This window comes from Oncorhynchus kisutch, linkage group LG21 (genome assembly GCF_002021735.2).
Source record: "Oncorhynchus kisutch isolate 150728-3 linkage group LG21, Okis_V2, whole genome shotgun sequence".
NCBI lineage: Eukaryota > Metazoa > Chordata > Actinopteri > Salmoniformes > Salmonidae > Oncorhynchus > Oncorhynchus kisutch.
The window spans coordinates 35,141,700-35,169,424 of NC_034194.2; the positions used below are offsets into that span (position 1 = coordinate 35,141,700).

A 27,725-nucleotide genomic window follows, 5' to 3' on the forward strand; every position below is an offset into this window, starting at 1 on the left:
TAGTAGCAGGGTAGCTATAGTAATAGGGTAGCTATAGTAGTAGGGTAGCTATAGTAGCAGGGTAGCTATAGTAGCAGGGTATCTATAGTAGCAGGGTAGGTATAGATGCAGGGTAGCTATAGTAGCAGGGTAGCTATAGTAGTAGGGTAGCTATAGTAGCAGGGTAGCTATAGTAGTAGGGTAGCTATAGTAGCAGGGTAGCTATAGTAGCAGGGTAGCTATAGTAGCAGGGTAGCTATAGTAGTAGGGTAGCTATAGTAGCAGGGTAGCTATAGTAGCAGGGTAGCTATAGTAGCAGGGTAGCTATAGTAGTAGGGTAGCTATAGTAGCAGGGTAGCTATAGTAGCAGGGTAGCTATAGTAGTAGGGTAGCTATACTAGTAGGGTAGCTATACTAGTAGGGTAGCTATAGTAGTATGTTAGCTATACTACTAGGGTAGCTATACTAGTAGGGTAGCTATAGCAGTAGGGTAGGTACAGTAATAGGGTAGCTATACTAGTAGGATATCTATAGTAGTAGGGTGGCTATACTAGTAGGGTAGCTACAGTACTAGGGTAGCTACAGTAGTAGGCTAGCTATACTAGTAGGGTAGCTATAGTATCAGGGTAGCTATACTAGTAGGGTAGCTATACTAGTAGGGTAGCTATAGTAGCAGGGTAGCTATAGCAGCAGGGTAGCTGTAGTAGTAGGGTAGCTATAGTAGCAGGGTAGCTATAGTAGCAGGGTAGCGATAGTAGTAGGGTAGCTACAGTAGTAGGGTAGCTATAGTACTAGGGTAGCTATAGTACTAGGGTAGCTATAGTATCAGGGTAGCTATACTAGTAGGGTAGCTATAGTAGTAGGGTAGCTATAGTATCAGGGTAGCTATAGTAGTAGGGTAGCTATAGTATCAGGGTAGCTATAGTAGCAGGGTAGCTACTGTAGTAGGGTAGCCACAGTAGTAGGGTAGCTACAGTAGTAGGGTAGCTACTGTAGTAGGGTAGCTATACTAGTAGGGTGGCTACAGTACTAGGGTAGCTATAGTACTAGGGTAGCTATAGTGTCAGGGTAGCTATACTAGTAGGGTAGCTATAGTAGTAGGGTAGCTATAGTAGTAGGCTAGCTATACTAGTAGGGTAGCTATACTAGTAGGGTAGCTATAGTACTAGGGTAGCTATACTAGTAGGGTAGCTATACTAGTAGGGTAGCTATAGTAGTAGGGTAGGTACAGTAGAAGGGAACCTATACTAGTAGGATATCTATAGTAGTAGGGTGGCTATACTAGTAGGGTAGCTACAGTAGTAGGGTAGCTACAGTAGTAGGGTAGCTATAGTAGTATGTTAGCTACAGTAGTAGGGCAGGTATAGTAGTAGGGTAGCTATAGTAGTATGTTAGCTACAGTAGTAGGGTAGGTATACTAGTAGGCTAGCTATAGTAGTATGTTAGCTACAGTAGTAGGGTAGGTATACTAGTAGGCTAGCTATACTAGTAGGGTAGCTATAGTAGTAGGGTAGCTATAGTATCAGGGTAGCTATAGTAGTAAGGTAGCTATACTAGTAGGGTAGCTATAGTATCAGGGTAGCTATAGTAGTAGGGTAGCTATAGTATCAGGGTAGCTATAGTATCAGGGTAGCTATAGTAGTAGGGTAGCTATAGTATCAGGGTAGCTATAGTAGTAGGGTAGCTATAGTAGCAGGGTAGCTATAGTAGTAGGGTAGCTATAGTATCAGGGTAGCTATAGTAGTAAGGTAGCTATACTAGTAGGGTAGCTATAGTATCAGGGTAGCTATAGTAGTAGGGTAGCTATAGTATCAGGGTAGCTATAGTATCAGGGTAGCTATAGTAGTAGGGTAGCTATAGTATCAGGGTAGCTATAGTAGTAGGGTAGCTATAGTAGCAGGGTAGCTATAGTAGTAGGGTAGCTATAGTATCAGGGTAGCTATAGTAGTAGGGTAGCTATTGTAGTAGGGCAGCTATAGTAGTAGGGTAGCTATAGTATCAGGGTAGCTATAGTAGTAGGGTAGCTATACTAGTAGGGTAGCTATAGTATCAGGGTAGCTATAGTAGTAGGGTAGCTATAGTATCAGGGTAGCTATAGTAGCAGGGTAGCTACTGTAGTAGGGTAGCCACAGTAGTAGGGTAGCTACAGTAGTAGGGTGGCTACAGTACTAGGGTAGCTATAGTAGTAGGGTAGCTACAGTAATAGGGTAGCTATAGTAGCAGGGTAGCTACAGTAGTTGGGTAGCTATAGTATCAGGGTAGCTATAGCAGCAGGGTAGCTATAGTATCAGGGTAGCCATAGCAGCAGGGTAGCTATAGTATCAGGGTAGCTATAGCATTCCTGGGTTGAAGTTGTACTGCATTGGTTCCATTGTGCCAGGCAAGCTCAATCAAGCGCAGCTTAAGTATTCGAAAGAAACAAAGGCTTTTTGATCCCAGGTCTGTACATGAGACAGGAATGGAAGGCATTGCTCTCTTCTGCTATAAGACATAGTTGATCATGTTATTGAGTAGGGTAGCTATAGCATTAAAATCCATAGATTTGAATAACATGTTTTATTCATGATGGTGGAATAACCTCTATATTCCTGCCTCTTATTTACTTACTTTCACAGTGTTTTATCCTCTCTCTAAATTGACTTTCCTTTTATCCTCTCTAAACTCTCTTTCCTTCCCTCTGTTTTCCTCTTCTCTCCTCGTTCCTTCCTGGCCCTCTGTGTGTTGTGTCCCAGATGGTCTGTTTTGTTGTATAAAACAGCTAATAGGGGGACAACTTTATATCATGAGAGGTGAGTCCTCTGCTCTCAATCCATACACCTGTTCTATCTATATCAGAGACTCTGTGTCTGCTCCTCTCCGATAATGTTGGCATATCGTGAAAGAGAACCGAAACATTTCAGGGATTGAAAATGACACTCTATCCACAGGCCGTTCTTCACTGTTATGTTCATTAATCTTCACTAGATGGCAGCCTCCCCCTTCTCTCACTCCCTCCCTCCCTACGTCCCCAGACACCTACGTAAAGCTGACTATGCTGGACTCCAAGGGCAAGGAGATGTCCAAGTGCAAGACGTCGGTGTGCCGTGGTCAGCCCAACCCCACCTACAAGGAGACCTTTGTCTTTCAGGTGAGAGACAGAGAGAGACAGAGACAGTGAGAGACAGAGAGAGAGACAGAGAGAGACAGAGAGAGAGACAGTGAGAGACATAGAGATAGACAGAAAGAAAGAGACAGAGAAGGGATATAGAGACAGAGAGAAACAACCCACCCCATCTCTGTTGTCTTCCAGGTGGCCCTCTTCCAGCTTTCCGAGGTTTCCCTGGTGGTGTCGGTGTACAGCCGGAGGAGCAGCATGAAGGCCAGGGAGAAGGTGGGCTGGCTGTCCCTGGGGCTCAACAGCACTGGAGAGGAGCAGCAGGCCCACTGGAGCCAGATGAAGGAGGACGAGGGACAGCAGGTGTGCCATTGGCACACGCTCTTGGAATCTTGAACAGGTCTTGATGAGAATCACCAGGTTTGATCTTGTTAACAAAGAATAATCTGTATAAATATATGTGAAATGAAATGGTTAAATAGGAGGAGGAATACATTGGAGGAAGAGGAAGATTGCGGGGTATGTTGACCTCAGTGTCGAGAGAGAGAATGGGTTCCATGACCTTCATTCAGAGAAGCAGACGAGGAGCTGTGAGGAACCATCCACCTATACTATGCACCTGGTGTGGGATGTGTGTGAGGGTACAGCACTTTGAGGAGCACGTGGATTCCACTTGGAGTCTCCCGTTCACTGACAGCTGCTTTACTACTCTTTAATCTGTAAACCGGCCACTTAATCTGAGACAGACGGGTCTGGTTGACAGACTGGTCTGGTGCTAAACTCCCAGCTCCAGTCATGGTCGATGGGGTCATCAAATTAGACTCATCTTTGTAATAACCTCAACAGTGAAATGGACACCTCTGGCCATGAAATGGACACCTCTGGTCATGAAATGGACACCTCTGGTCATGAAATGGACCATTCAGTCTCAGATTGAGAACAATTTTGTCATTAATTTCCCAGATTCTGGTCCACAATAGTATATCTTCATGTAATTGTTTACAGAAGATGATCAAAATACGACCATACATACAGTATCTCCTACAATGGACCATTTTCATCCTGAACCGAAGAGCAAAGAGTGTGGAGAAGAACAACGACTTCAACAACCGTTCTTCCGGGGTTGTACTGACCATATAAATAGAATGACTAGAAGGGACAAAGCCCCTCAGACATGGCAATTTGACTGGAACAACTCACGGGTTCACTCAATATGGCTGACAATTCTACGGTACTGTCCTCAAATGACACCAGCATATCAGACATTTCTCATCTGAAGCTCGCAGCCATCGACAACGAGGATGATGCAATGGAATAGTGTTACCATGACTGTTAGAGCCAGCTGGGCCTGTAACAGTCTGCTACAACTACAGTGCCTAGATAAAGTCTACAACCCCTTTGGATTTCTTAAACTGTTATTGTCACAAAGTGGTATTAAAATGGATTTTATTCCATTTCTTTGGTCAACGATCTACACAAAATACGATGGAATGTCAAAATGTATTTTTATTTTTTAGTATTAATGGGGGAAAAAGTGCAATACTTGACTATTGACTTCTATATATTGTGCTGTATGTATGGGGGACAGAGGAAGGGGTAGTCATTCAAAAATAATGTCAACTACTATTATTTCACACAGTGAGTCCATATAACTTATGTGATTTGTTAAGCCACAGTTTACTTCTGAACTAATTTAAGCTTGCTTAAACAAAGTGGGTGAATACCTATGCAACAACTGTATTTGTGTTATTTCATTTGTATTAATTTGTAAAAATGTGTAGAATCTTCTTTTAATTTTGACATTATGGAGTATTTTGCAATTAAGTATTTTTCAATCCCACTTTGTAATGCAACAAAATGTGGAAAAAAGTTCAAGGGGGTTTAGACTTTCTATAGGCACTGTATGCTAATGAGCAATGCTTATTTATTCACTGTTTACATTCTCGTTACATTATGCATGATCCATTTGACAGACTCATTTTTCGTCTTATTTTAGGGGTTTCTTTTTACGGCTGTTTCATCTCCCGATGCATTGTTTGTTACACGTCTTTTTGTTGTGGTCATCTGAATCATCATTTGAGAATAGAAAAACAGTATTGGTTTTGTTGTGGGTCACTGGGTTGTCTTTTAAACATTGTTGCAGAATCAAAACACAGCACTGTACCCCAGTGGTCAACAACCTTTTCTGAGTCAAAATGCAAGCTGAGATCTACCGCTCAGATTTTTTTTTTAAACATGACTGAAAAATCTTAAGCCTATGCAACATTAACCAATTAAAAACAGTTCTGTAGCAATGAGGCCCAATACATTATCACTGCATTGGCTATGCTTGAATTGCCCTGCCAATGTTGTTTCTCAGGTCATTTTGAAATTAAATTTAGAACATTTAGGTATATGATCACACTGGTAATAGATCATTTGTTGTATTACTTGTGAGGCACAAATTAGTGAGCATAATAATTAGCTTGCATCTGATGGTCAATCTGAGGGGAGGGAGGGAGGAGAGGGGAGGGGAGGCTGCCTCTCACTCACGGTCCCTCCGCCCTCCTTCCCTCTGTGGAGAAAAGGGGACAGTCTTCCAGCTGATGGTGAAACTCAAATCACACTGCATTACTTCTGCATCATGCACAAATGAATGTTGTTACTCCTATGACCAGAGAAAGTGAAATATTCCTCGATTTAAAAGAAGACAAGCTGCTAATAATAATAAGGCAAGCTTATGGAAACACTTTGCTAAACTCATTCATTGCAGCTGCAGTGCTGGTGGCTTGTAAAGGTGTTGAATAAGAACTAGAACATAAACTTACATGTAAAAACAGCAGCTCTTCACTGTATTCGTTGGGTCTCTTTGCTGTGCAACAAGACTTCTATTTAAAGTCTATGGCTCGAGAACACTGTGCAGACACCATGGTCGGAGCTATCTGGTTGGCCAGCGGTGTGCCTATAGGGGGCACTTGATTGGCTCTCTGGGAACAATTTACCTTCCCGGTACTAGGGCAGCAGAACCAAGTGCACATACCGCCAACAGCGTGAAACGCATAGAAGGCTTTATCGTTGTTTTTTTACAGAAATAGTTGGTGATCGACTAGGAAGGCCTTGGAGATCGACCGGTTGGTGGCCAACCCAGCACCTTTAATGTGTCACAAATTAGAGCTATTGTGTCACCCTGCATGAATGTCACGACATCTCCACACTATGTTCTTCCATGGAAATATAATCTAGTTTTTCTATTTCTATGTAGAGAATCCCTGGTGAGGAATAGACCTACTGTATGACAAGCAGCATTCCACACAGTAGTATCATGACACGTGTCCTGCTGACCCTGAAGCAGGACTGGACACACATTTGACTGTGAAACATGTTCGAAGAGGTGAACACTGGTAGTAGCACCCATGTTTTACTGTAACAAGAACCTCCTCCTCACTCCTGGCTGGAGCAGCGGGGTGCGGGGGTGTATTCTCTCATCTCTCCTTCTCTCTCTGTGATGTCAGAGGCTCAGTGTTTAGTTCAGGCATGTTGCCCAACACCCCACTCCCATTGGGCCAGGTGTCCTGCAGCAAACAGCCAAACAACACAAAGTCCTGTGGAATGGAGTCACTGTGACAATCTCAATTGCATACTCCTCACGTCCACTCTCCTCGCCTCCTCAAAACCCGATTGGATGAGAAAACCAGAGCTCGCTCCCCTGTGACTTTCTCCTCCAATGGGTTTTGAGGCGAGGAGTATGCAATTGAGATTCTCCCATGGTGAGATTGGTGACACATTGCTCTAGTCTAGTTTGAGACCCAGTTTGCTGACTAAATCCCATAGTCTATCTTGCAGTATCATGGACTAAGCTGAACAAGCTCATGAAGTGGCTAATAACATGTGGGTCAAGAGAATGAAGCATTGCATGTCAGGAATGTAGGCCTACTGTTCTATTTCTGCGGTAAAGGAGAAGACAGGGAGCTGGACGACGAAAGAACGACACGAGTCAGAGCCATGTTTTTAACCAACTTTAATTCCATGTTTGGCCTTCAATGGTTTGTTTTACCCTGTCATCATTGGTCAGTCTGGTACAGAACAGGGCTGGCAGTAGTAGTTGCAGGTGCTAGTCTTAGGCCATATTCATTAGCGAACAAAAGCAAAAAGCTTTAGTGTTGTAAATTAAAACTAAATCAAAACAAGCCTTTCTTATTGGACTAAATCCATATATTCCCTCTGCTTCAGTCTGTTTGGTGTATAATGAACAAGACCCAGGGTTGGGTGAGGGACAGTCACAGGAGCACAGTTTCAGAACACTTAAACACCTGGCTAAAGGAACGAGTGTCGGCTTTTTCCTGGCCCTCTTTCCTTGCTTGTTGCCACGGCAAAACCTCCTGTGCCACTGGCCCCGAAGGAAACTGAAAGGGGAAGGATGGAGGTGGGACTTTCAAAGCACTGTGTGAGACGTCACCCGACCAGAACCCTCCCTGCCTCAGGAAATGTCAGAAGTCTGTCAGCCAGGTAATTATGCAGCCTAAATCTGGAGCTCAAACTGAAGCTACTGCACCTTATTGCAAATGGATTGACCCAGAGTAATAAAACCGGTTTAACTGAGCACATACTCAGACTGTTGTTGTCTCAAAGTCCTGATCTCAGATCACTTTTGCTTTTCACCTGAAAGGATCCGGTTAAGATTGGTGCAGGCTAGAGTTGATCCCAGGTCTGCATTTTAGGGCAAGTTTTACGACGTGCAGTCAATGCCACATCGAGCTACCGCTTTCAAGGAGCAGGGACACTAAATCCCACTACGACCTCTGACGAGCCGTCAACCAGGCAAAGCCTCGATACAGGACTAAAATCGAATCCTACTACACCGGTTCTGACACTCGGATGTGGCAGAGCTTGCAAACGATCAAGGATTAGAAAGGGAAACCCAGTCATGAGCTGCCTAGTGACGGAAGTCTACCAGACGAGCGAAATGCTCGCCTAGAGGAATGCACGAGAGCACTAGCTATTCCGGACGACTGTTTGATTTCGCTCGCCATAGCCGATGTGAGTAAGACCTTTAAAACAGATTAACATTCACCGCGGGGTCAGATGGGTTCACAGGACGGGTACAAAGAGCATGCTCTGATCAGCTGGCAAGTGTCTTCAGACATTTTCAACCTCTCCAGGACCCAGTCTGTAATACCTACATGTTTCAAGCAGACCACCATAGACCCTGTGTCCAAGAATGCCAAGGTAACCGGTCTAAATCACTATCGCCCCGTAGCACTCGGCTGTAGTGGAGCGGGTTGAGAGCGTCTCGTTCCTCGGCATCCACATCACTAAGGAATTAACATGGTCCAAACAAACCAACACAGTCGTGAAGAAGGCACGACAACACCTCTTCCCCCTCAGGAGGATGAAAATATTTGGCCTGGGCCCTCAGATCCTCATAAAGTTCTACAACTGCACCATCTTGACTGGCTGCATCATCGCTTGATATGGCAACTGCTTAGCATCCAACCGCAAGGCGCTACAGTGCATGAGGCCCAGTACATCACTGTACCTATGCACCAAGTCTGAAACCAATAGAACCCTGAACAGCTTCTACCCCCAAACCTTAAGATTGCTAAATAGTGAACCAAATAGCTACCCAAACTATCTGCACTGACCCCCTTTTTCATCAACTCTTGACTCATCACATACGCTGCTGCTAGTGCTTATTATCTATCCTATTGCCAAGTCACTTAACCCCTACCTATATGTACATATCTATCTCATTCCCCTGCACATCAACTCCGTACTGGTGCCCCGTGTATAAAGCAAAGTTATCTTTACTCATTGTGGATTTATTCCTTGTGTTATTATCGTTCTCTCTACATTGTTGGGAAGGGTAAGTAAGCATTTCACAGTCAGACTACACCAGTTCTTTACAAAGCATGTCACAAATAACACTTGATTTGGTTTTCGTTAGTGTTGTAATGGGGCCCACTGATGCCGGGTCAGTCGAGGGAGCAGGTTCCGTTGTCTGAGAGCTAATGACCAAGATCACATTCCATTTTATTGCAGTCATTTCTATTCACAAACCCCTTTAGAAGCAAGCCTTAGAAGATCCATTTAATATATTCAATTAAATAAATACACAGAAAGTATATGTGGGGCGATAATGTTGAGTTCTATAAAAGTAGCCTCCCAGAGTAAGACCGATCCTATTTTCTGATCAACAGTGTTGTCATCTCTCCTGAATCATCTCAAATAAAGGATGCATTGTTAGTTTATATCATCCAGTCAAATGAATGGAATGAAGCCAGAAATGGTCAAGGTACATGAAGTAATAAGGGCTGCATAGTACAAGGGCGGGCGCTGCCATTTTCATAGCCGGGGGACCTATTTTTTTGGGGGGGGGGCCAAGGTGGAAGAGTACCGTCTAACGGGGGGGGGGGGTACCAGACTGCATTGTGCACTTTACAAAACATTGTGCTGTTTTTCAGCATATAACATCGTACCTATTTGGCAAAAAAAAACATTAATTGAGCATGAAATCGTTATGAAATTAAACTTGAGGGACCGACATGGAGACGCTGTACAGAGAAGAAGCTCCTTTTGAAGGTTCAAACTGAATGAAACTGTAACCTTTGACATGATTGGACCATCATGATGAGAGACAGAAACACCAAAACATCTTCAGAGTCGAAATAAGCTTATTTTTCCAATTCCTTGTACAATTGATGCTCCTGCGGGAAGTTTCCCCTAGGTCCAGATCTGGAATCAGGTTCCCCTCCCCAATCCTAACATTAACCATTAGTGGGAGAAGTTAGAAACTGACCCAAGATCTGCATCTAGGGGCAACGTCACCCTACTCCATTACTGAACACTCCATTACTTACCATTGGTAGACCAATATCACTAACATCCAAAAAGTCAGAAAAAAAGCCAAGGTCTGACTTTACACCAATGTAGTCTGCTGTAGGCTTAATGAATGTGTTAGGTAATGGGATTCCAATTAATACAGTTTCCTATGAATATTTTACAGATTTTTCTGGTAAACTTGTAGAACTTGTGGTATAATGGTCCTGTAGTCTCCATCTGAGGTCATTTAAAGACAGAATGACAAAGACCACTTTCTAGCTTAGTTTAGGTCTGCCCATAGAAATATAATCTACTGTGAAATTGACATGGTCTGAGGGCCTTTACCCGTTCTAGTGATTCTATGGGTCAGCTAATAACAAGAGGTTCTGGTGACGACTGACCATCCCACATGGAGATTTACACTACTAAACACTATGTAAAAAAAGTAAGATCATTGAATAGAATACTTCTGCGACCTTCAGTGCTTCTCTCACGGTTTCATATACAAGAGTAGAGTAAATACATGTCAAATTAGTTTACAAATATAAAATAAACGACAAAAAAAAAAAAATATGTGTGCAATGACAAATGGTATGCCTCTGTTTCTCTCTCAAAGGGTGAAATGTCTAGCTAGCAATTCAGGAGCTCAGGGCTGGCCCACGTGGCAGTCCACTGTCTCATTCTCTCCCTGTGTCAGTTTAAAACCAGTCTGTTTACAATACCAGTTTGAGTTTGTCTTGCAGAGTCAAGTTAAGTCACTGTCCTTGGATAGGCAGTGTGGCCAGCGTCCTCTCCTCTTTCTCTCTGCAGGCCCATAACAAGCTAAATTAAATCTGTAGTAGTTGATGATGTAACACACATGAACGACATGATGAAGAATACAATTACGTAAAAAAAAATGAAAAGGCTTCTTGATTGGCAGAGGTTCTTCTCAGCTTCCAGTGAAGGTGTGGTCTGTCTCATTCATCCTAGATCCATTCCTGGGTTTAAGCCCTCATCCCAAAACCTCCCTCTTTCTCAGAACCAGTCCTGTCTGCTCTCTCTTCCGTCCTGCCTGAGTTCCTCAGTCTCTAGCTCCGTTCTGCCCAACGTTCTTAGCTGGGCCTAGCCCTGGGCTAGATGAACTTGAAGCACTTAGTCTTGTCGTGGGGCAGGCGTGTCTTGAAGAGCACAGAGTCCACGCGGAACTGCGTGTAGAGTAAGGGCATGTAGCCATACACCTTGACAAAGAAGTTGATGCACTTGTGGCGCTCGTGGAAGTGAGAGTCGTCATGCGACAGGGCCTGCGGGCAGCCGGGGCAGCGGAAGGTCCAACGAGATGTCACCTGAGATGGGGAGAGAGAGGGAGTGTGTGAGACAGGGTGTGAGTGTGTGAGACAGGGTGGGAGTGTGTGAGACAGGGTGTGAGTGTGTGAGACAGGGTGTGAGTGTGTGAGACAGGGTGTGAGTGTGTGAGACAGGGTGTGAGTGTGTGAGACAGGGTGTGAGTGTGTGAGACAGGGTGTGAGTGTGTGAGACAGGGTGTGAGTGTGTGAGACAGGGTGTGAGTGTGTGAGACAGGGTGGGAGTGTGTGAGACAGGGTGGGAGTGTGTGAGACAGGGTGGGAGTGTGTGAGACAGGGTGGGAGTGTGTGAGACAGGGTGGGAGTGTGTGAGACAGGGTGTGAGTGTGTGAGACAGGGTGTGAGTGTGTGAGACAGGGTGTGAGTGTGTGAGACAGGGTGGGAGTGTGTGAGACAGGGTGTGAGTGTGTGAGACAGGGTGTGAGTGTGTGAGACAGGGTGGGAGTGTGTGAGACAGGGTGGGAGTGTGTGAGACAGGGTGGGAGTGTGTGAGACAGGGTGTGAGTGTGTATACATATCTAATTACAATGTAACAACCACTTCTATTGCTTTGTTGATACCGTGAACATGCAGTCGTAACATATGGTCGTACACGGAGTATACCAAGCATTGCTTTGCACCTCCCCTTGCCCTCAGAACAGCCTCAATTCATTGGGGCATGGACTCTACAAGGTCTCAAAAGTGTTCCACAGGGATGCTGGCCCATGTTGAATCCAATGCTTCCCACAGTTGTGTCAAGTTGGCTGGATGTCCTTTGGGTGGTGGACCATTCTTGATACATACGGGAAACTGTTGAGGGTGAAAAACCCAGCAGCGTTACAGTTCTTGATAAAAAAAAAAGTGTGCCTGGCACCTAGTACCATACCCAGTTCAACAGGAACTTCAATATTTTGTCTAGCCAATTCACCCTCTGAACGGCACACATACACAATCCATGTTTCAACTGTCTCAAGGCTTAAACATCCTTCTTTAACCTGCCTCCTCCCCTTCATCTTCACTGATTGAAGTGGATTTAACCGGTGACATCAAAAAGGGATCACAGCTTTCACCTGGATTCACCTGGTCAGTCTATGTCATGGAAAGAGCAGGTGTTGTTAATGTTTTGTACACTCAGTGTGTGTCAATGAATACTAGCACAGAAAGCTATTGGGCCAGTAACTGAAAGGTCGTTGATTAGAATCCCTGAGTCGACTAGGTGAAAAGTCTGCCACTGTGCCCTGAAGAGAGGCACTTCAGATCTAATTGAAAGGCCCTCTGGATAAGAGTGTCTTCAAAATGACAAATGTAATTGTCCACGACAAACAAGATGGAGGCTTACTGCATCTCTTAAGGCTGATTTTCCAGAAAAATTCAAGTCACTTAGTTACAGGAGTTTACTTCCACTACCTACACTATTCACCAGCCTAATTCCTACCAGAGAATTCCTGTCAAGTTACACACTCCATCAAAGCATGTCCTTAAATTCCCAAACTAATTCGAAGAAACACCTCAGAATCAAGGCTCTGTATATCAAAGGGGCTAAAACTGAGGGTCTCACAACTTCCACTTGGCTTGGTTGGTATAATTAGTCCACAAGCCATAAATCTGTAAATACTAGTCAGAAATGTCTTGCAAATAGATTTAGAGGGAAACACAAGCTTAGGGCAACAATTCAATCTCGCTGTGTTCTGATTTATAATTCACAACAGTATAACGAACATGTCAGGTTGAGTAATGGTCGGTCTAAGTGAGCAGAAAAATAAATCAGCAGGGCCCGGGGTGTGTGTGTGTTTTTGAGAGTACCTGTGTGTGTTCAAAATGTGTACGTTCGATGTGGGTGTGGGTGTGTGCGCATGCGTGGCCCACTGACCTTGATAGGGGGCTTGCGGGTGATATGCGACACCAGGAAGTTCATGGCGATGTCCTCACAGTTGATGTACTCATCCACCATGTCGCGGATGGCCTGGGGCATAACGTACGAGTACAGGTACGCATAGTACTGCAGCAGAGGATCAACCACATTCATGTTCATTAGGGCACATAATATTTGAAACATTGGGATGAGTAAGACAGGCGAGTTGGCAGCAGAGTTATGTCGCATAGAGGTCAGGGGTCACAGGGTTGAATGATGGGAGAGGGGGAGGGACTGTACCTTGTGAAAGAAGGCGGCGCCCGTCAGTACCATGGACAGTTCACAGGAGTAGTTAGAGTTATAGAGCCATGACTGGTGGTTGACGTCCCAGGCATGGAACCTCCCAGGGAAGCCCACGATGCGGTCCCTGGCCTCCCTCCACACTCTGATAAACCCAACAACACATAGAGAAACACGATTACTGACCATAGTCTGATAAACCCAACAACACATAGAGAAACACGATTACTGACCATAGTCTGATAAACCCAAAGACACATAGAGAAACACGATTACTGACCATAGTCTGATAAACCCAACAACACATAGAGAAACACGATTACTGACCATAGTCTGATAAACCCAACAACACGTAGAGAAACACGATTACTGACCATAGTCTGATACAAACCAGACTGTTATACAGTTACTAACCATACTCTGATAAACCCAACGACACATATAGAAACACGATTACTGACCATAGTCTGATAAACACAACGACACAGAGAAACACGATTACTGACCATAGTCTGATAAACCCAACAACACATAGAGAAACACGATTACTGACCATAGTCTGATAAACCCAACAACACGTAGAGAAACACGATTACTGACCATAGTCTGATACAAACCAGACTGTTATACAGTTACTAACCATACTCTGATAAACCCAACGACACATAGAGAAACACGATTACTGACCATAGTTTGATAAACCCAACGACACATAGAGAAACACGATTACTGACCATAGTCTGATACAAACCAGACTGTTATACAGTTACTAACCATACTCTGATAAACCCAACGACACATATAGAAACACGATTACTGACCATAGTCTGATAAACACAACGACACAGAGAAACACGATTACTGACCATAGTCTGATAAACCCAACAACACATAGAGAAACACGATTACTGACCATAGTCTGATAAACCCAACAACACATAGAGAAACACGATTACTGACCATAGTCTGATACAAACCAGACTGTTATACAGTTACTAACCATACTCTGATAAACCCAACGACACATAGAGAAACACGATTACTGACCATAGTCTGATAAACCCAACAACACATAGAGAAACACGATTACTGACCATAGTCTGATAAACCCAACAACACGTAGAGAAACACAATTACTAACCATACTCTGATACAAACCAGACTGTTATACAGTTACTAACCATACTCTGATACAAACCAGACTGTTATACAGTTACTAACCATACTCTGATACAAACCAGACTGTTATACAGTTACTGACCATACTCTGATACAAACCAGACTGTTATACAATTACTGACCATACTCTGATACAAACCAGACTGTTATACAATTACTGACCATACTCTGATACAAACCAGACTGTTATACAATTACTGACCATACTCTGATACAAACCAGACTGTTATACAGTTACTAACCATACTCTGATACAAACCAGACTGTTATACAGTTACTAACCATACTCTGATACAAACCAGACTTATACAGTTTTATTCAATTATGTAGAGGAAAAGTCAGCATTATACAGGGGGGAATGAGCGGAGAATTTCATCACAATGTGACCACAATATATACATATTGTACTGTACATGAAGGCCTATAATGAAAATGATTTAGCTGACAACAAGGTCTTTACAGCTCATCAGCAAAGACAGCAATCTACAAGGAGAAGAGCTGTATAGAGGCATACGTTGTGCATTCGCTTCTCTCCCACACACTGCACCCACCCTCATCTCTGGGGGGGGTGTCCTCTCTGCATGCACACACACCTCTTCTGGAGTTACCTACATGTCTACTTCTGGTGAACAGAGGAATTCTCCTCTGTTCACCAGAGTGCACACACGTCAAGTATATACTCCTATCAAACATCAGACCTTTTCCTTGGCGATCTAGCACATTCTCATTACATGCATGCTTTATAAATTCCCAGTGGAGCGGTTGTTCTAAGTGAGGAGAAACATTCCAGGAGAGTTCTAGATGATGGGGTAACAGTCCAGGAGAGTTCTAGGTGAGGAGAAACATTCCAGGAGAGTTCTAGGTGAGGGGAAACATTCCAGGAGAGTTCTAGATGATGGGGTAACAGTCCAGGAGAGTTCTAGGTGAGGAGAAACATTACAGGAGAGTTCAAGGTGAGTGGAAACAGTCCAGGAGAGTTCTAGGTGAGGGGAAACATTCCAGGAGAGTTCTAGGTGAGGAGAAACATTCCAGGAGAGTTCACTGTGAGGGGAAACATTCCAGGAGAGTTCAAGGTGGGGAGAAACATTCCAGGAGAGTTCAAGGTGAGGAGAAACATTCCAGGAGAGTTCAAGGTGAGGCAAAACATTCCAGGAGAGTTCAAGGTGAGGAGAAACATTCCAGGAGAGTTCAAGGTGAGGCAAAACATTCCAGGAGAGTTCAAGGTGAGGAGAAACATTCCAGGAGAGTTCAAGGTGAGGCTAAACATTCCAGGAGAGTTCAAGGTGAGGAGAAACATTCCAGGAGAGTTCAAGGTGAGGAGAAACATTCCAGGAGAGTTCAAGGTGAGGAGAAACATTCCAGGAGAGTTCAAGGTGAGGCTAAACATTCCAGGAGAGTTCAAGGTGAGGAGAAACATTCCAGGAGAGTTCAAGGTGAGGAGAAACATTCCAGGAGAGTTCAAGGTGAGGATAAACATTCCAGGAGAGTTCTAGGTGAGGGGAAACATTCCAGGAGAGTTCAAGGTGAGGAGAAACATTCCAGGAGAGTTCAAGGTGAGGATAAACATTCCAGGAGAGTTCAAGGTGAGGGGAAACATTCCAGGAGAGTTCTAGGTGAGGAGAAACATTCCAGGAGAGTTCAATGTGAGGGGAAACATTCCAGGAGAGTTCTAGGTGAGGGGAAACATTCCAGGAGAGTTCAAGGTGAGGATAAACATTCCAGGAGAGTTCAAGGTGAGGGGAAACATTCCAGGAGAGTTCTAGGTGAGGATAAACATTCCAGGAGAGTTCTAGGTAAGGGGAACCATTCCAGGTCAGTTCCCAGGAGAGGAGAAACATTCCAGGAGAGTTCAGGATAATTAATGACAAATGACACCATTCATACAGTGCAGCATTTTGCCTGCCTGGACATGCTGCAGTGGCTAACCTTTAGATGATGCACAGAGTGCTGTTCACATAATCACAAGGCCCCACTTAGGCTTTAAACGGTACTTAAAGCTACAGCCTGGGATTTAAAGCTGTTCAATAGTAAATTAAATCCTTGATATTTACCCATTGATCCTTGAAGAATATAACTTGGCCGGTGGGGTAAGAATATAACCATGTCTTTATCATAACCCAAAATATAGACTGAGGTTTTATTTCTCCATTGTTTAAGAACAGCAAGAATGTAAACAATGCATAGCTTCAAAATATGGTTTTTGTAAAAATATGTTCAGTCATTGCATGTAGAGCGCCGTCTATGGATTTGGGAGGGGTTACATTTCCCTAGCACGGCCATTTTGTTGTTTATTTTTATCCAAGAACGTAGCTTTATATATGGTATTACAGTGCATTCGGAAAGCATTTTTTTGTTTAATTACAGACGTATTCTAAAAATGATTAAATACTCCGCTCAGGTACATCCTGTTTCCATTGATCATCCTTGAGATGTTTCTACAACCTGATTGGAGTCCACCTGTGGTAAATTCAATTGATTGGACATGATTTGGAAAGGCACACACGTCAATATAAGGTCCCGTAGTTGACAATGCATGTCAGAGCAAAAAGCAAGTCATGAGGTCGAAGGAATTGTCTATAGAGCTCCGAGACAGGATTGTGTCGAGGCACAGATCTAGGGAAGGGTACCAAAATATGTCTGCAGCATTGAAGGTCCCCAAGAACACAGTGGCCTCCGTTGTTCTTAATTGGAAGTTTGGAACCACCAAGACTCTTCCTAGAACTGGCCGCTCGGCCAAACTGAGCAATCAGGGGAGAAGGACATTGGTCAGGGAGGTGACCAAGAACCGGATGGTCACTCTGACAGAGCTCCAGAGTTCCACTGTGGAGATGGGAGAATCTTCCAGAAGGACAACCATCTCTGCAGCACTCCACCAATCAGGCCTTTACGTTAGAGTGGACACGCGGAAGCCACTCCTCAGTAAAAGGCACATGACAGCCCGCTTGGAGTTTGACAAAAGGTATCTAAAGGACTCTCAGATCATGAGAAACAAGATTCGCTGGTCTGATCAAGGAAACGTCTGGAGGAAACCTGGCACCATCCCTACGGTGAAGCACGTTGGTGGCAGGATCATGCTGTGGGGATATTTTTCAGCGGCAAGAACTGGGAGACTTGTCAGGATCGAGGGAAAGATGAATGCAGCGAGAAGAAGTAGAGAGAGATCCTTGATTAAAAACTTGCTCCAGAGCACTCAGGACCTCAGACTGGGGCGAAGGTTCACCTTCCAACAGGACAACGACCCTAAGCACACAGCCAAGACAACGCAGGAGTGGCTTCAGGACAAGTCTCTGAATGTCCTTGAGTGGCCCAGCCAGAGCCAGGACTTGAACCCATTGAACCCGACCGAACATTTCTGGAGAGACCTGAAAATAGCTGTGCAGCGACACTCCCCATCCAACGTGACAGAGCTTGAGAGGATCTACAGAAAAGAATGAGAGAAACTCCCCCAGTACAGGTGTGCCAAGCTTGTAGCGCCATACCCAAGACTCGAGGCTGTAATCACTGTAAAGGTGCTTCAACAAAGTACTGAGTAAATGGTCTGAAAACTTTCCGAATGCACTGTATATATTCAAGATGAGGCAAGTCTAGCTCGGGTGGTGCTTGAAAATTCAACATGGTCCATTTTTCTCTTGTTGATCTGTCAGGGTCAGTGAGATGTGTTTGTTTTGTGTGGTATATTCTGGCTTCAAATGCTTTTCAATGTCAGTGTGGGTTGGTATTTGGTATTTTATTAGGATCCGCACGAGCTGTTGCAGCAGCTACTCTTCCTGTGGTCCAACACAAAGCATGAAATAATACAGGACATTAATAGACAAGAACAGCTCAATGTAAAACGTCCCACACAACCTACATATCAGTACATACACACAATATCTTTGATGGAAAGGAGTTCCACGCAATCATGGCTCTATATAATACTGAAGGTTTATTTTTTATTGTTCTGGATTTTGGGACTGTGACAAGACCCCTGGTGGCATGGCCGGTGGGGTAAGTGTGTGTGTCAGTGCTGTATGTAAGTTGATTGTGCAAACATTTTGAATTTAACAATGTTTCTTATAAAAACAAGAAGTGATGCAGTCAGTCTCTCCTCTACATCTAGCCAAGAGAGACTGACATGCATGGTATTGATAGTAGCTCTCTGAATGTTAGAGTTTAAAAAAATATTTTGGAATAAGTGTCAATTCACACATTTGTCATTATATGTAGACAGATCATCTGTCTGCTGGGTTCCAAAGAAAAATGTCTCTTTATAAATCTATTAAACACAAAACATATGGCACTTTCTTTTTCCAAAGAACTTTGGCTCTAATGACTGGTCCCAACACAGACCCCCCCCCCCCCCTCACTGACCTGAACCCAAACATGATCTCGTCGTGGCGGAGGTGGGCGTCGTCGTCGATGGACAAGATGGCTTCCGTCTCCACGACGTCCCAGGGCAGGAACCGGTTGTTGAGGCTGTTCTTCTCCGTGCGCACCACCTGCAGGACAGGAGACATGTTAAAGGGATAGTGCAATATCTTGGCCCTTTTGTCTACTTCCCCAGAGGCAAATTAACTCCTGGATGAAGTCATGGATACCATTTTTATGTCTCTGTGTGCAGTTTGAAGGAAGTTGAAGGTATTTTCTGGAGCCATCGCTAACTTGTGTTAGCGCAAAGACTGGAAGTCCACAGGAATCTTCACTGAAAAAACATATTTTAGTATTTTGTTTATTAGTTCATTTGTAATACAATCCCAATAATGTGTGCATGCCAGCAGTCACATTTTCAAAATAGAGGACTTCCAGTACAGAGCAAAAACAGTGTGTTGTGCATCCTTTGAGTCCTAATGTAGAATTTCATTAAAGTAGGCCTAGAGCACAGGGTAGTAAACCATGGGCCAAACCACTCAGCCCCCCTTTCTCAACAACATTCTTAGACTAACCACTCTTTAAAAACATGAAGGTATGTCCAATAGTAATAAATATTTAAGAGGCTTTTAAAATGTGTCAACCAATTAGGCTATTAATTCAAGATCATTCAACTATCCTCCCATCACAACCCCCTGCAGAGAGGGAATCTCGCCCACAGGCTGTGTCATTTGGGGTTCTTGAATATTCTGTTTAACTTCTCATCTACTATAAAAGCCAGACCTTTTCTGTGGACTAAACATGTTCTATTCCCTTTTATATCAGTGGGTGTATTTTGACTGGCTGGCCTGCAGACCTGTAGGGAAAAGCTTCAAAGCGAAGCAGGGAGAGCAGATCAAATCAGCTTCAGGAGCTAGCCTGATGTACTAGAGCGCACTCTCTCAGACACACAGCCTCAGACTGCTGCACCACATCACAGGTTGAGGTTACACTTTTTGCATTTCAGAGTATTCTCTCCCATTCAATAATATTGTTCATTCTGAGCAGTGAGAGCACTAAGCAGCAGGGGTATGTTTGGTATTCAGCGACGGTGGAAGGTACTCACCACGATGGGCAGGCCGATGTCTGGCCACAGCAGGTCGTCTGAAGGAGGCTTGGGGGAGTTCCACACCACCACCACCTTGTTGAGGTAAGGCAGCCCGTTGAGCCTCTCCAGGGAGTTCATCAGAACCTCCTCCCTCTCATAGGTCAGCATGACCACGGTGAACTGCTCCCGGGGCACGTTCCCACCCAGCGCTGCCTGAAACTCCTTCCCCGAGCCACCTGTGCCACTGCCAATGGGGCGGAAGCCCGTGCCCGAACCCAGGAACTTGGCCTCCGAGGGCAGCACCGGGTCCAGTGGCGTGTGAGGGAAGAGGTGGAATGGCCCCGGGGCACGGTTCCAGGTCTGGTAGGTGTCGGATGCTGTGTAGGTGAAGTTTCGAAGGAAGCGTGGTGAGGCGTAGGGTGGCTCCGTCTCCACGGGACCCAGGTCCAGGTCGCCATTGTCACCCATGTTAGCGTCCGTGCCCGCCATCTTGCCCGCCTTGTGGGGGATCTCCTGGGCTGGTTCCTCGTGGATGGGCGCGGGGGGCACCTGGATGCGGGTCCGGACGCTAGCCAGAATTGTGCCCAGGACGTTCTCTGAGGTAGAGAAGTAGGTTTCCCACAGGAAGCGGCCCTGCCGCCGCATGGCCAGCAGGTCATTGTCTGATAGGCTGCGTAGCAGGAAGTGCAGCTCGGTGATGCGGGGCTTGGGCACCATAATGGCCGCCTCGCTCCAGTGGACCAGCTGATGGTAGGGCAGCCTGGCATGGTCCCCCAGTACCACAGGGATGGCCCCCACCTCCAGGGCCTCAAACAGCCTCATGCTGTTTCCCGCTGAGGCCATCAGTTGACTGTCCCCGGGGGAGATGACCAAGGCAAAGGTGGAGGCCTTAAGGATCTCTAGCCGCTCCTCCCTCTCCCCACACAGGGCCCACTCTGTGGGGAGGCTGGGCTGCGGGCTCTTACAGGTGAACTCCACCAGCACCCGATCCAGGCGGCTGTCCTGCACTGCCTTAAGCGTTCCGATGATGCGATCGTCGTAGTCGGCTGGCGGGTCTCCCTCCATCTCCTCCTCAAAGGATTGAGGCGGCCCCTCCTGCAGGCTGCTCCTCAGAGACTCCACCCTCTCGCCCTGGAAGGTAAACAGGTACTTCCTCTTGACGGGTACCTGGGGCGGCACCTCCAGGAAGTTGGGCTCAGAGAGGGCGTGGACCAGTGGGGACACCACCAGGTCAAAGCCCTCGCGGTACTGCTGCTCAAGAAAGGTGGACTGGGCCACTGCCGCCCGGCCCGTGCTCACATTGTACAGGAAGTTCTGTGTCATGGACTTCCTGGAAAGGTGGACCAGGAGATGGTTGTGTCCGTCAGACCTCCAGTACGGCAAAGCCTTCAGCTGCTTCTCCAGCGCTGAGGGGGCCGGGAGGGGGGAGGAAGGAGACTCCTGCAGCTCCCCCACCAGCACCACATACAGACAGGCGATGCTGGGGTTGTCCGTCACGTAGATGCTGCTCTTCACCGAGGTGGCGAAGGCCTGCCTGACCAGCGGGTCCAGGGACTCACCCCAGGGGTAGGAGGACGTGTCGTAGACGTACACAGGGAAGCCCGAGGTCATCGGGCAGCGGGCGTAGTCGAAGCAGGAGCGCAGGCGGCAGGCACGGGCAGACTTGGGCGGGGGTAGTCCTGGGTCGTCCTTGTCAGGTAATAACCTCACGGGAAGCGAGAGCTTGGGCTGGTTCTGGGCCATCAGCTCCTTGTACGAGTGCTCCGTCTGGCTGATGACGTTCTTCAACTGCAGCAGGTCCTGCTTGGCACTGTCGATGCTACGCTTGCACGCTTCGATACGTAGGTTGAGTCGGACGATCTCCCCGTTCAGCTCCTGCCGCTTGGCCTCCAGCTGAAGCAGCTCCTCGCTGACCGACTCACGGATGCGGCACAGGTCCTGCACGTGCTTGGCTTCGCACAGCTCACCGCCGGGCCGAGGGCCGAAGATGCGCTTGTCGGGGCCGCCTGCCTCGTCGATGGTGGTGAGGTAGTAATGGGCAATGAGCGGGAAGAAGACCAGGATGAAGAAGAGCATGAAGCTGAGCCAGGTGAGGCGCACGCGCCGCAGCACCCACGGCTGGCCACCAGCCCCCACCCCACCACCGTTACGCTGCATCATGGGTTAGGGTCACTGGGCTCAGTGCCGCACCAGAGAGTCTACTAGTCTACAGGAATCAGCAGCCATGGTGCAACCTCGTCAACATGGTGAAAGTGTGGATGCTAAACCATCAGTTGTTCATCGACTTTTTTCCTTATAAAATGTAGATCTACTTGATCTTGGTTTTGCTTTTGGTATCAGATGTCGGGGGACCTCACCTTTATCCTGCAGGTGTGCCATAGTTCAGATAAGTCCATGCCATCATTCCTTTTGTATGATGTAGTTGTATTCCTGACCTATGTAAGCACAGTGTCGGAGAGGGGAGCCCCTTCTGGGAAACGCCTTGGACGAGAGCATGGCTGGTCACAGTGCAGCAGAGTGTCATCATCGGTCGGCCGCTCCTGCCCAGGTTGTGCCCATTATCTGGGTCCGAGTGGGTCTGCCGAAGAGCGAAAGGCCTCCAAATGTCAAAACCTAAAACAGATACAGAAAAACACAGTCAAAATGAGAATGTATAAGGTCCCTAAAGGCCTGCACATACTGTAGGATATTGCAGTCTCAGCTGCTGGCGCTGGCACATACGCAGATTAAATACACCTCTGCAGTTGACGTAGCCTACATTGGTTGACATAGCCTCGCAAACCAATCGCAGAATGTGATGACAGAACGGAAGCAAAATGTACCATCTGGCCAGAGATTGTAATTTGGTAACATCGCACAGTGTGACGTAATAATCGGAAAAGACAATCTGATTTACAGCATGGGAAGGCCTTTAGCTGGCATTCTTAGTATATCAGATTAATAAACTCACGGAAAGTTTAGCCTTCACATCATAGTCCAAATAGGCATCAAACCAGAACAATACACTCACTGAGGATGTCACTAGGATAAATAACATTGTCAAGAATTCAAATGTGTGCTTTTGTGTGAGTGACAGATGTTTAAAGTTAATTTAAAAGTCCTATATAGTGCATAATTTACTGCATTACAACACACAGCCTAGTTTTTCATTTCTCTCTACAGGCCTGAGATCAGTAAATTATCTGAAAAGCAGCACTGGGCGTACTGTATCAAAACTGCTGACACGGTAAGATTCTACCAACAGCATCTCCTTCCTCGACTCTACATCCTTATTTGGAACGAGGGCTTTCTCCTCCTCACCAGCTTTCACATCACAGGCTACATCACTTACCAGACAGGTCTTCCTCCTGAACAGCTCAAAAACAAAAGAGGCTGCAGAATCACAATACCGACTAGGCTTCTCTGTGTTGGGGTAAACAGCAACAAAAAAGGTTTAGGTTTGCTATCAGCAGATAAATCCCAGTGCAGATAAGAGACTGATTCAGCGTAAAGGGCAGTGGTGAACGGAAGGACACCTAAAATAAAATGTTGGGTGTTACTCCTCAGACAACAGCCCTAATGCATCAGTGAAGAATGAAAATAGCCTACTCTCTGGCAGACCAAAATAAAATAAAAAGGCGGAACACAAACTAATGAATGCTGGTTCCAGTCTCTGACAAGGCAACAAGGTCACGGTGTAGTATCTTCACTGCTACACCTGCAGATGTTGGTAGCTAGGTCTTATCAAATAGGCCTGAACGCTAAACCCACAACATCCTGATCTGGCTAAGATCACAGAATGGAAATCAGATTGGAGAGTTCACACTGACATATATCTTCATAAAAGAAGAAGTGTGATGGAGTACGTGTTTACCTTGGCAACAGAAAAGGTTCATTTGTTGATGAGCCTGAAAAACTCCTAGCTCTGACGAAGACTGCACCAGTCATTGGACTAGTCTGCAGAAGTGGCTTCTCTGGCTCCCCCTAGTGGATATACACTACACAAGGCTCATCTTGTTTGGTAAACTACTCTGGTTCCCCCTAGTGGATGTACACTACACAAGGCTCCTCTTCCTTGGTTAGCTACTCTGGCTCTCCCTAGTGAATATACACTACACAAGGCTCCTCTTCCTTGGTTAGCTACTCTGGCTCTCCCTAGTGGATATACACTACACGAGGCTCCTCTTCCTTGGTTAGCTACTCTGGCTCCCCCTAGTGGATGTACACTACAAGGCTCCTCTTCCTTGGTAAACTACTCTGCCTCCCCCTAGTGGATATACACTACACAAGGCTCCTCTTCCTTGGTTAGCTACTCTGGCTCCCCCTAGTGGATATACACTACACAAGGCTCATCTTGTTTGGTAAGCTACTCTGGCTCCCCCTAGTGGATATTAGGGATGCACCGGTACAGTGGTCCCAGGGTTCCGTATGCATCAGTTTGTGGGCCACAGTAACTGTATGGTTTCGGTATCTTTAAATGTACGATTTTTATTTTATTTTTTAAACACATCGCCCTTTAAGGAGAAGTTTATCTAAAGTTCCATGTATAATAGTCGTATCTTTATCAATGTTTATTATGAGTTTTTCTGTAAATTGATGTGGCTCTCTGCACAATCACTGCATGTTTTAGAACTACTGAACGCAACGCGCCAATGTAAATTCCGATGTTTTTCTGTGGCTTGGTGGTGACCTAACATAATCGTTTGTGGTGCTTTCGCTGTAAATCATTTTTGAAATCAGACACTGTGGCTGGATTAACGAGAATTGTATCTTTAAAATGGTGTAGAATACTTGTATGCTTGAAGAATTTTAATTATGAGATTTCTGTTGTTTTGATTTTGGCTCCCTGCACTTTCACTGGCTGTTGCGTGGGGGTTCCGCTAGCAAGGGGGTTCCCCTAGAACCCCAGTCGTAGACAGGTTCAGTTCTAGACCTCAGCTGAATCTGGTAATGAATGGTGTGGCTGTTGAACAAGTTGAGGAAACTAAATTACTGGGCGTTACCTTAGATTGTAAACCGTCATGGTCAAACATATATAGATTCAATGGTTGTAAAAATGGGGAGAGGTCTGTCCGTAATAAAGAGATGCTCTGCTTTTTTGACACCACACTCCAACAAGCAAGTTCTGCAGGGTCTAGTTTTGTCTTATCTTGATTATTGTCCTGTCTAGACCTAATTAATGCAACTGGCCCAGAACAGAGCGGCACGTCTTGCTCGTCATTGTAATCACAGGGCTGATATAAATACTATGCATGCCAGTCTCTCTTGGCTAAGAGTTGAGGAGAGACACTGCATCAGTTCTTTTTATAAGAAACTTGTTTGCATAGTCAACTTACACACAGCTCTGACACACACGCTTACCCCACCAGAGGTATTTTCACAGTCCCCAAATCCAGAACAAATTCAAGAAAGCGTACAGTATTATATAGAGCCCTTATTGCATGGATCTTCCTTCCATCTCATATTGCGCAAATAAACAGCAAACCTGGTTTCAAAAAACAGATAAAGCAACACCTCGTGGCACAACGGCTCTCCCCTATTTGGCCTAGATAGTTTGTGTGTATGTATTGATGTGTAGGATACGTGTGCCTTTATAAAATATATATATATGTTGTTCTGTCCTTGAGCTGTTGTCTATTGATGTTCTGTTTTATGTTTCCTGTTTTGTGTTGGACCCCAGGAAGAGTAGCTGCTGCTTTTGCAACAACTAATGGGGATCCTAATACCAAATACTGTATGATTCAGTGCAGTATGCCGGTCAGAATTGATAAAAAAAAGGTAATGCCTGCCTACATATTAAGAAAGAGGTAAGAGTGGTTGTCAGGCAAAAATGATATCCAAATGTTTTACCATTGTGACGTTTGATGTACAGTTACATTCACGTGTTGCCTGACACGTGCTATTGAGTTCACAGCTGGCGATGCCTCATCGCGATTGGTTATTCCCCATAATTCTATGACTTGGTCAATGAACGTCATCACTTCAGTGCCTTCAGAAAGTGTTCACACCCCTTGAATTGATCCACATTCCTTTGTGCTACAGCCTGAATTAAACATTTATTGAATTGAGATTGTTTTTGTCACTGGCCTACACACAATAACCCATAATGTCAAAGTAGAATTATTTTTACAAATGAAATAATACTGAAAAGCTGAAATGTCTTGAGTCAATACGTATACAACCATTTTGTTATGGCCAGAAATGTGCTTAACAAGTCACATAAGAAGTTGCATGGACTCTGTGTGCAAAAATAGTGTTTTCCATGACTACCTCCTGTCTGCACCCCACACATACTATTATATGTAAGGTCCCTCAGTCAAGCAGTGAATTTCAAACACTGATTCAACCAAAAAGACCAGGGAGGTTTTCCAATGCCTTGCAAAGAAGGGCACCTATTGGTAGATTATAAAAAAAAAAAGATATTGAATATCTCTTGAGCATGGTGAAGTTATTAATTACACGTTGGATGGTGTATCAATACACCCAGTCACGACAAATGCTTTCTTCCTGACTCGGTTGCCGATGAGGAAACTCAGGGATTCGGACTCAGGGTTTTCACCATGAGGCCAATAGGACTTTAAAACAGTTAGTTTAATGGCAGTGATAGGAAAAAACTGAGGATGGATCAACAACATTGTAGTTACTCCACAATATGACCCTAATTGACAGTGAAAATGAAGCTTGTTCAGAATAAAAAATATTCCAAAACATGCACAGTGTTTGCAGCAAGGCACTAAAGTAATACAGCAAAAAATGTGGCAAAGCAATTAACTTTTTGTCCTGAATGCAAAGTGTTATGTTTGTGGCTATCCAATAAAGCACATTACTGAGTACTACTCTCCATATTTGCAAGCGTAGTGGTGGCTGCATCATGTTATGGGTATGCTTATAATCAGGACTGGGGAGTTTTTTTAGGATAAAAAATAAAAGGAAAACCTGGTTGTCTGCTTTCTACCAGACACTGGGAGATGTATTCACCTTTTAGTAGGACAATAACCTAAAACATAAGTCCAAATCTATACTAAAGTTGTTTACCAAGAAGACGGTGAATGTTCCTGAGTGGCCGAGTTACAGTTTCGACTTAAATTTGTTTGAAAATCTGAAAATGGTTGTCTTGCCAAGATCAACAACCAATTTGACCGAGCTTGAAGAATTTTGAACTAGAATAATCAGCAAATGTTTCACATCCAGGTGTGGAAAGCTCTTAGACAGTTACTCAGAAAGACTCACAACTGTCATCTCTGCCAAAGGGGATATTAACATGTATTGACTCAATGGGTTGAATACTTATCTAATTAAGATTATGGTTTCTCTTTTTTTTCATTTTATTTTTTTACAAATGTTATAATTTTTCTTCCGCTCTGACAGAGTATTTTGTGTAGATCGTTGACAAGAAAGTTTTTTTTTTGTGTGTACTTTTACCCCATTTTCTCCCCAATTTTGTGATATCCAATTGGTAGTTAGTCTTGTCCCAACGCTGCAGCTCCCCTATGATTCGGGAGAGGTGAAGGTTGAGAGCCATGCTTCTTGACACACTGCTTGCTTAACCCGGAAGCCAGCCGCACCAATGTGTTGGAGGAAACGCGTCCAGCTGGCGACCGAAGTCAGCTTACAGGTGCCCGTCCTGCCACAAGGATTTGCTAGAGCGCGTTGAGACAAGGAAAGACCAGTAGGCCAAGCACTCCCTTAACCCGGACAATGCTGGGCCAATTGTGCACCGCCTCATGGGTGTCCCGGTCATGGCCGGCTGTAACTCAGCCCGGGATCAAACCCGGGTCTGTGGTCACA

General features: G+C 45.1%; 2 protein-coding genes across 7 annotated transcripts in view; one reads left to right on the forward strand and one right to left on the reverse strand.

Annotated features, from left to right (window-relative positions):
• LOC109866439 (synaptotagmin-14) overlaps window positions 1–5,891 on the forward strand; it is a 22,785-nt gene extending 16,894 nt beyond the window's left edge. For 5 of the 6 annotated variants that reach the window (XM_031800570.1, XM_031800574.1, XM_031800569.1 and 2 more), the window contains 3 exons: window positions 2,712–2,768; window positions 2,991–3,106; window positions 3,269–5,891. In XM_031800570.1, coding sequence (XP_031656430.1) covers window positions 2,712–2,768; window positions 2,991–3,106; window positions 3,269–3,469 — 374 coding nt within the window. In that variant the 3' untranslated portion in view covers window positions 3,470–5,891. The remainder of the gene's footprint in view (window positions 1–2,711; window positions 2,769–2,990; window positions 3,107–3,268) is intronic. The other variant, XM_031800572.1, reaches the window with a different exon arrangement.
• A 1,162-nt stretch (window positions 5,892–7,053) lies between these two features.
• Window positions 7,054–27,725, reverse strand: part of LOC109866359 (exostosin-like 3) — a 35,672-nt gene continuing 15,000 nt past the window's right edge. The window contains exons 2-6 of the mRNA XM_020455002.2: window positions 19,977–22,571; window positions 18,875–19,002; window positions 13,346–13,490; window positions 13,064–13,192; window positions 7,054–11,196 (exon numbers count right to left, since the gene is read on the reverse strand). Of these exons, the coding sequence (XP_020310591.1) occupies window positions 10,987–11,196; window positions 13,064–13,192; window positions 13,346–13,490; window positions 18,875–19,002; window positions 19,977–22,118 (2,754 nt within the window). The 5' untranslated portion in view covers window positions 22,119–22,571 and the 3' untranslated portion in view covers window positions 7,054–10,986. The remainder of the gene's footprint in view (window positions 11,197–13,063; window positions 13,193–13,345; window positions 13,491–18,874; window positions 19,003–19,976; window positions 22,572–27,725) is intronic.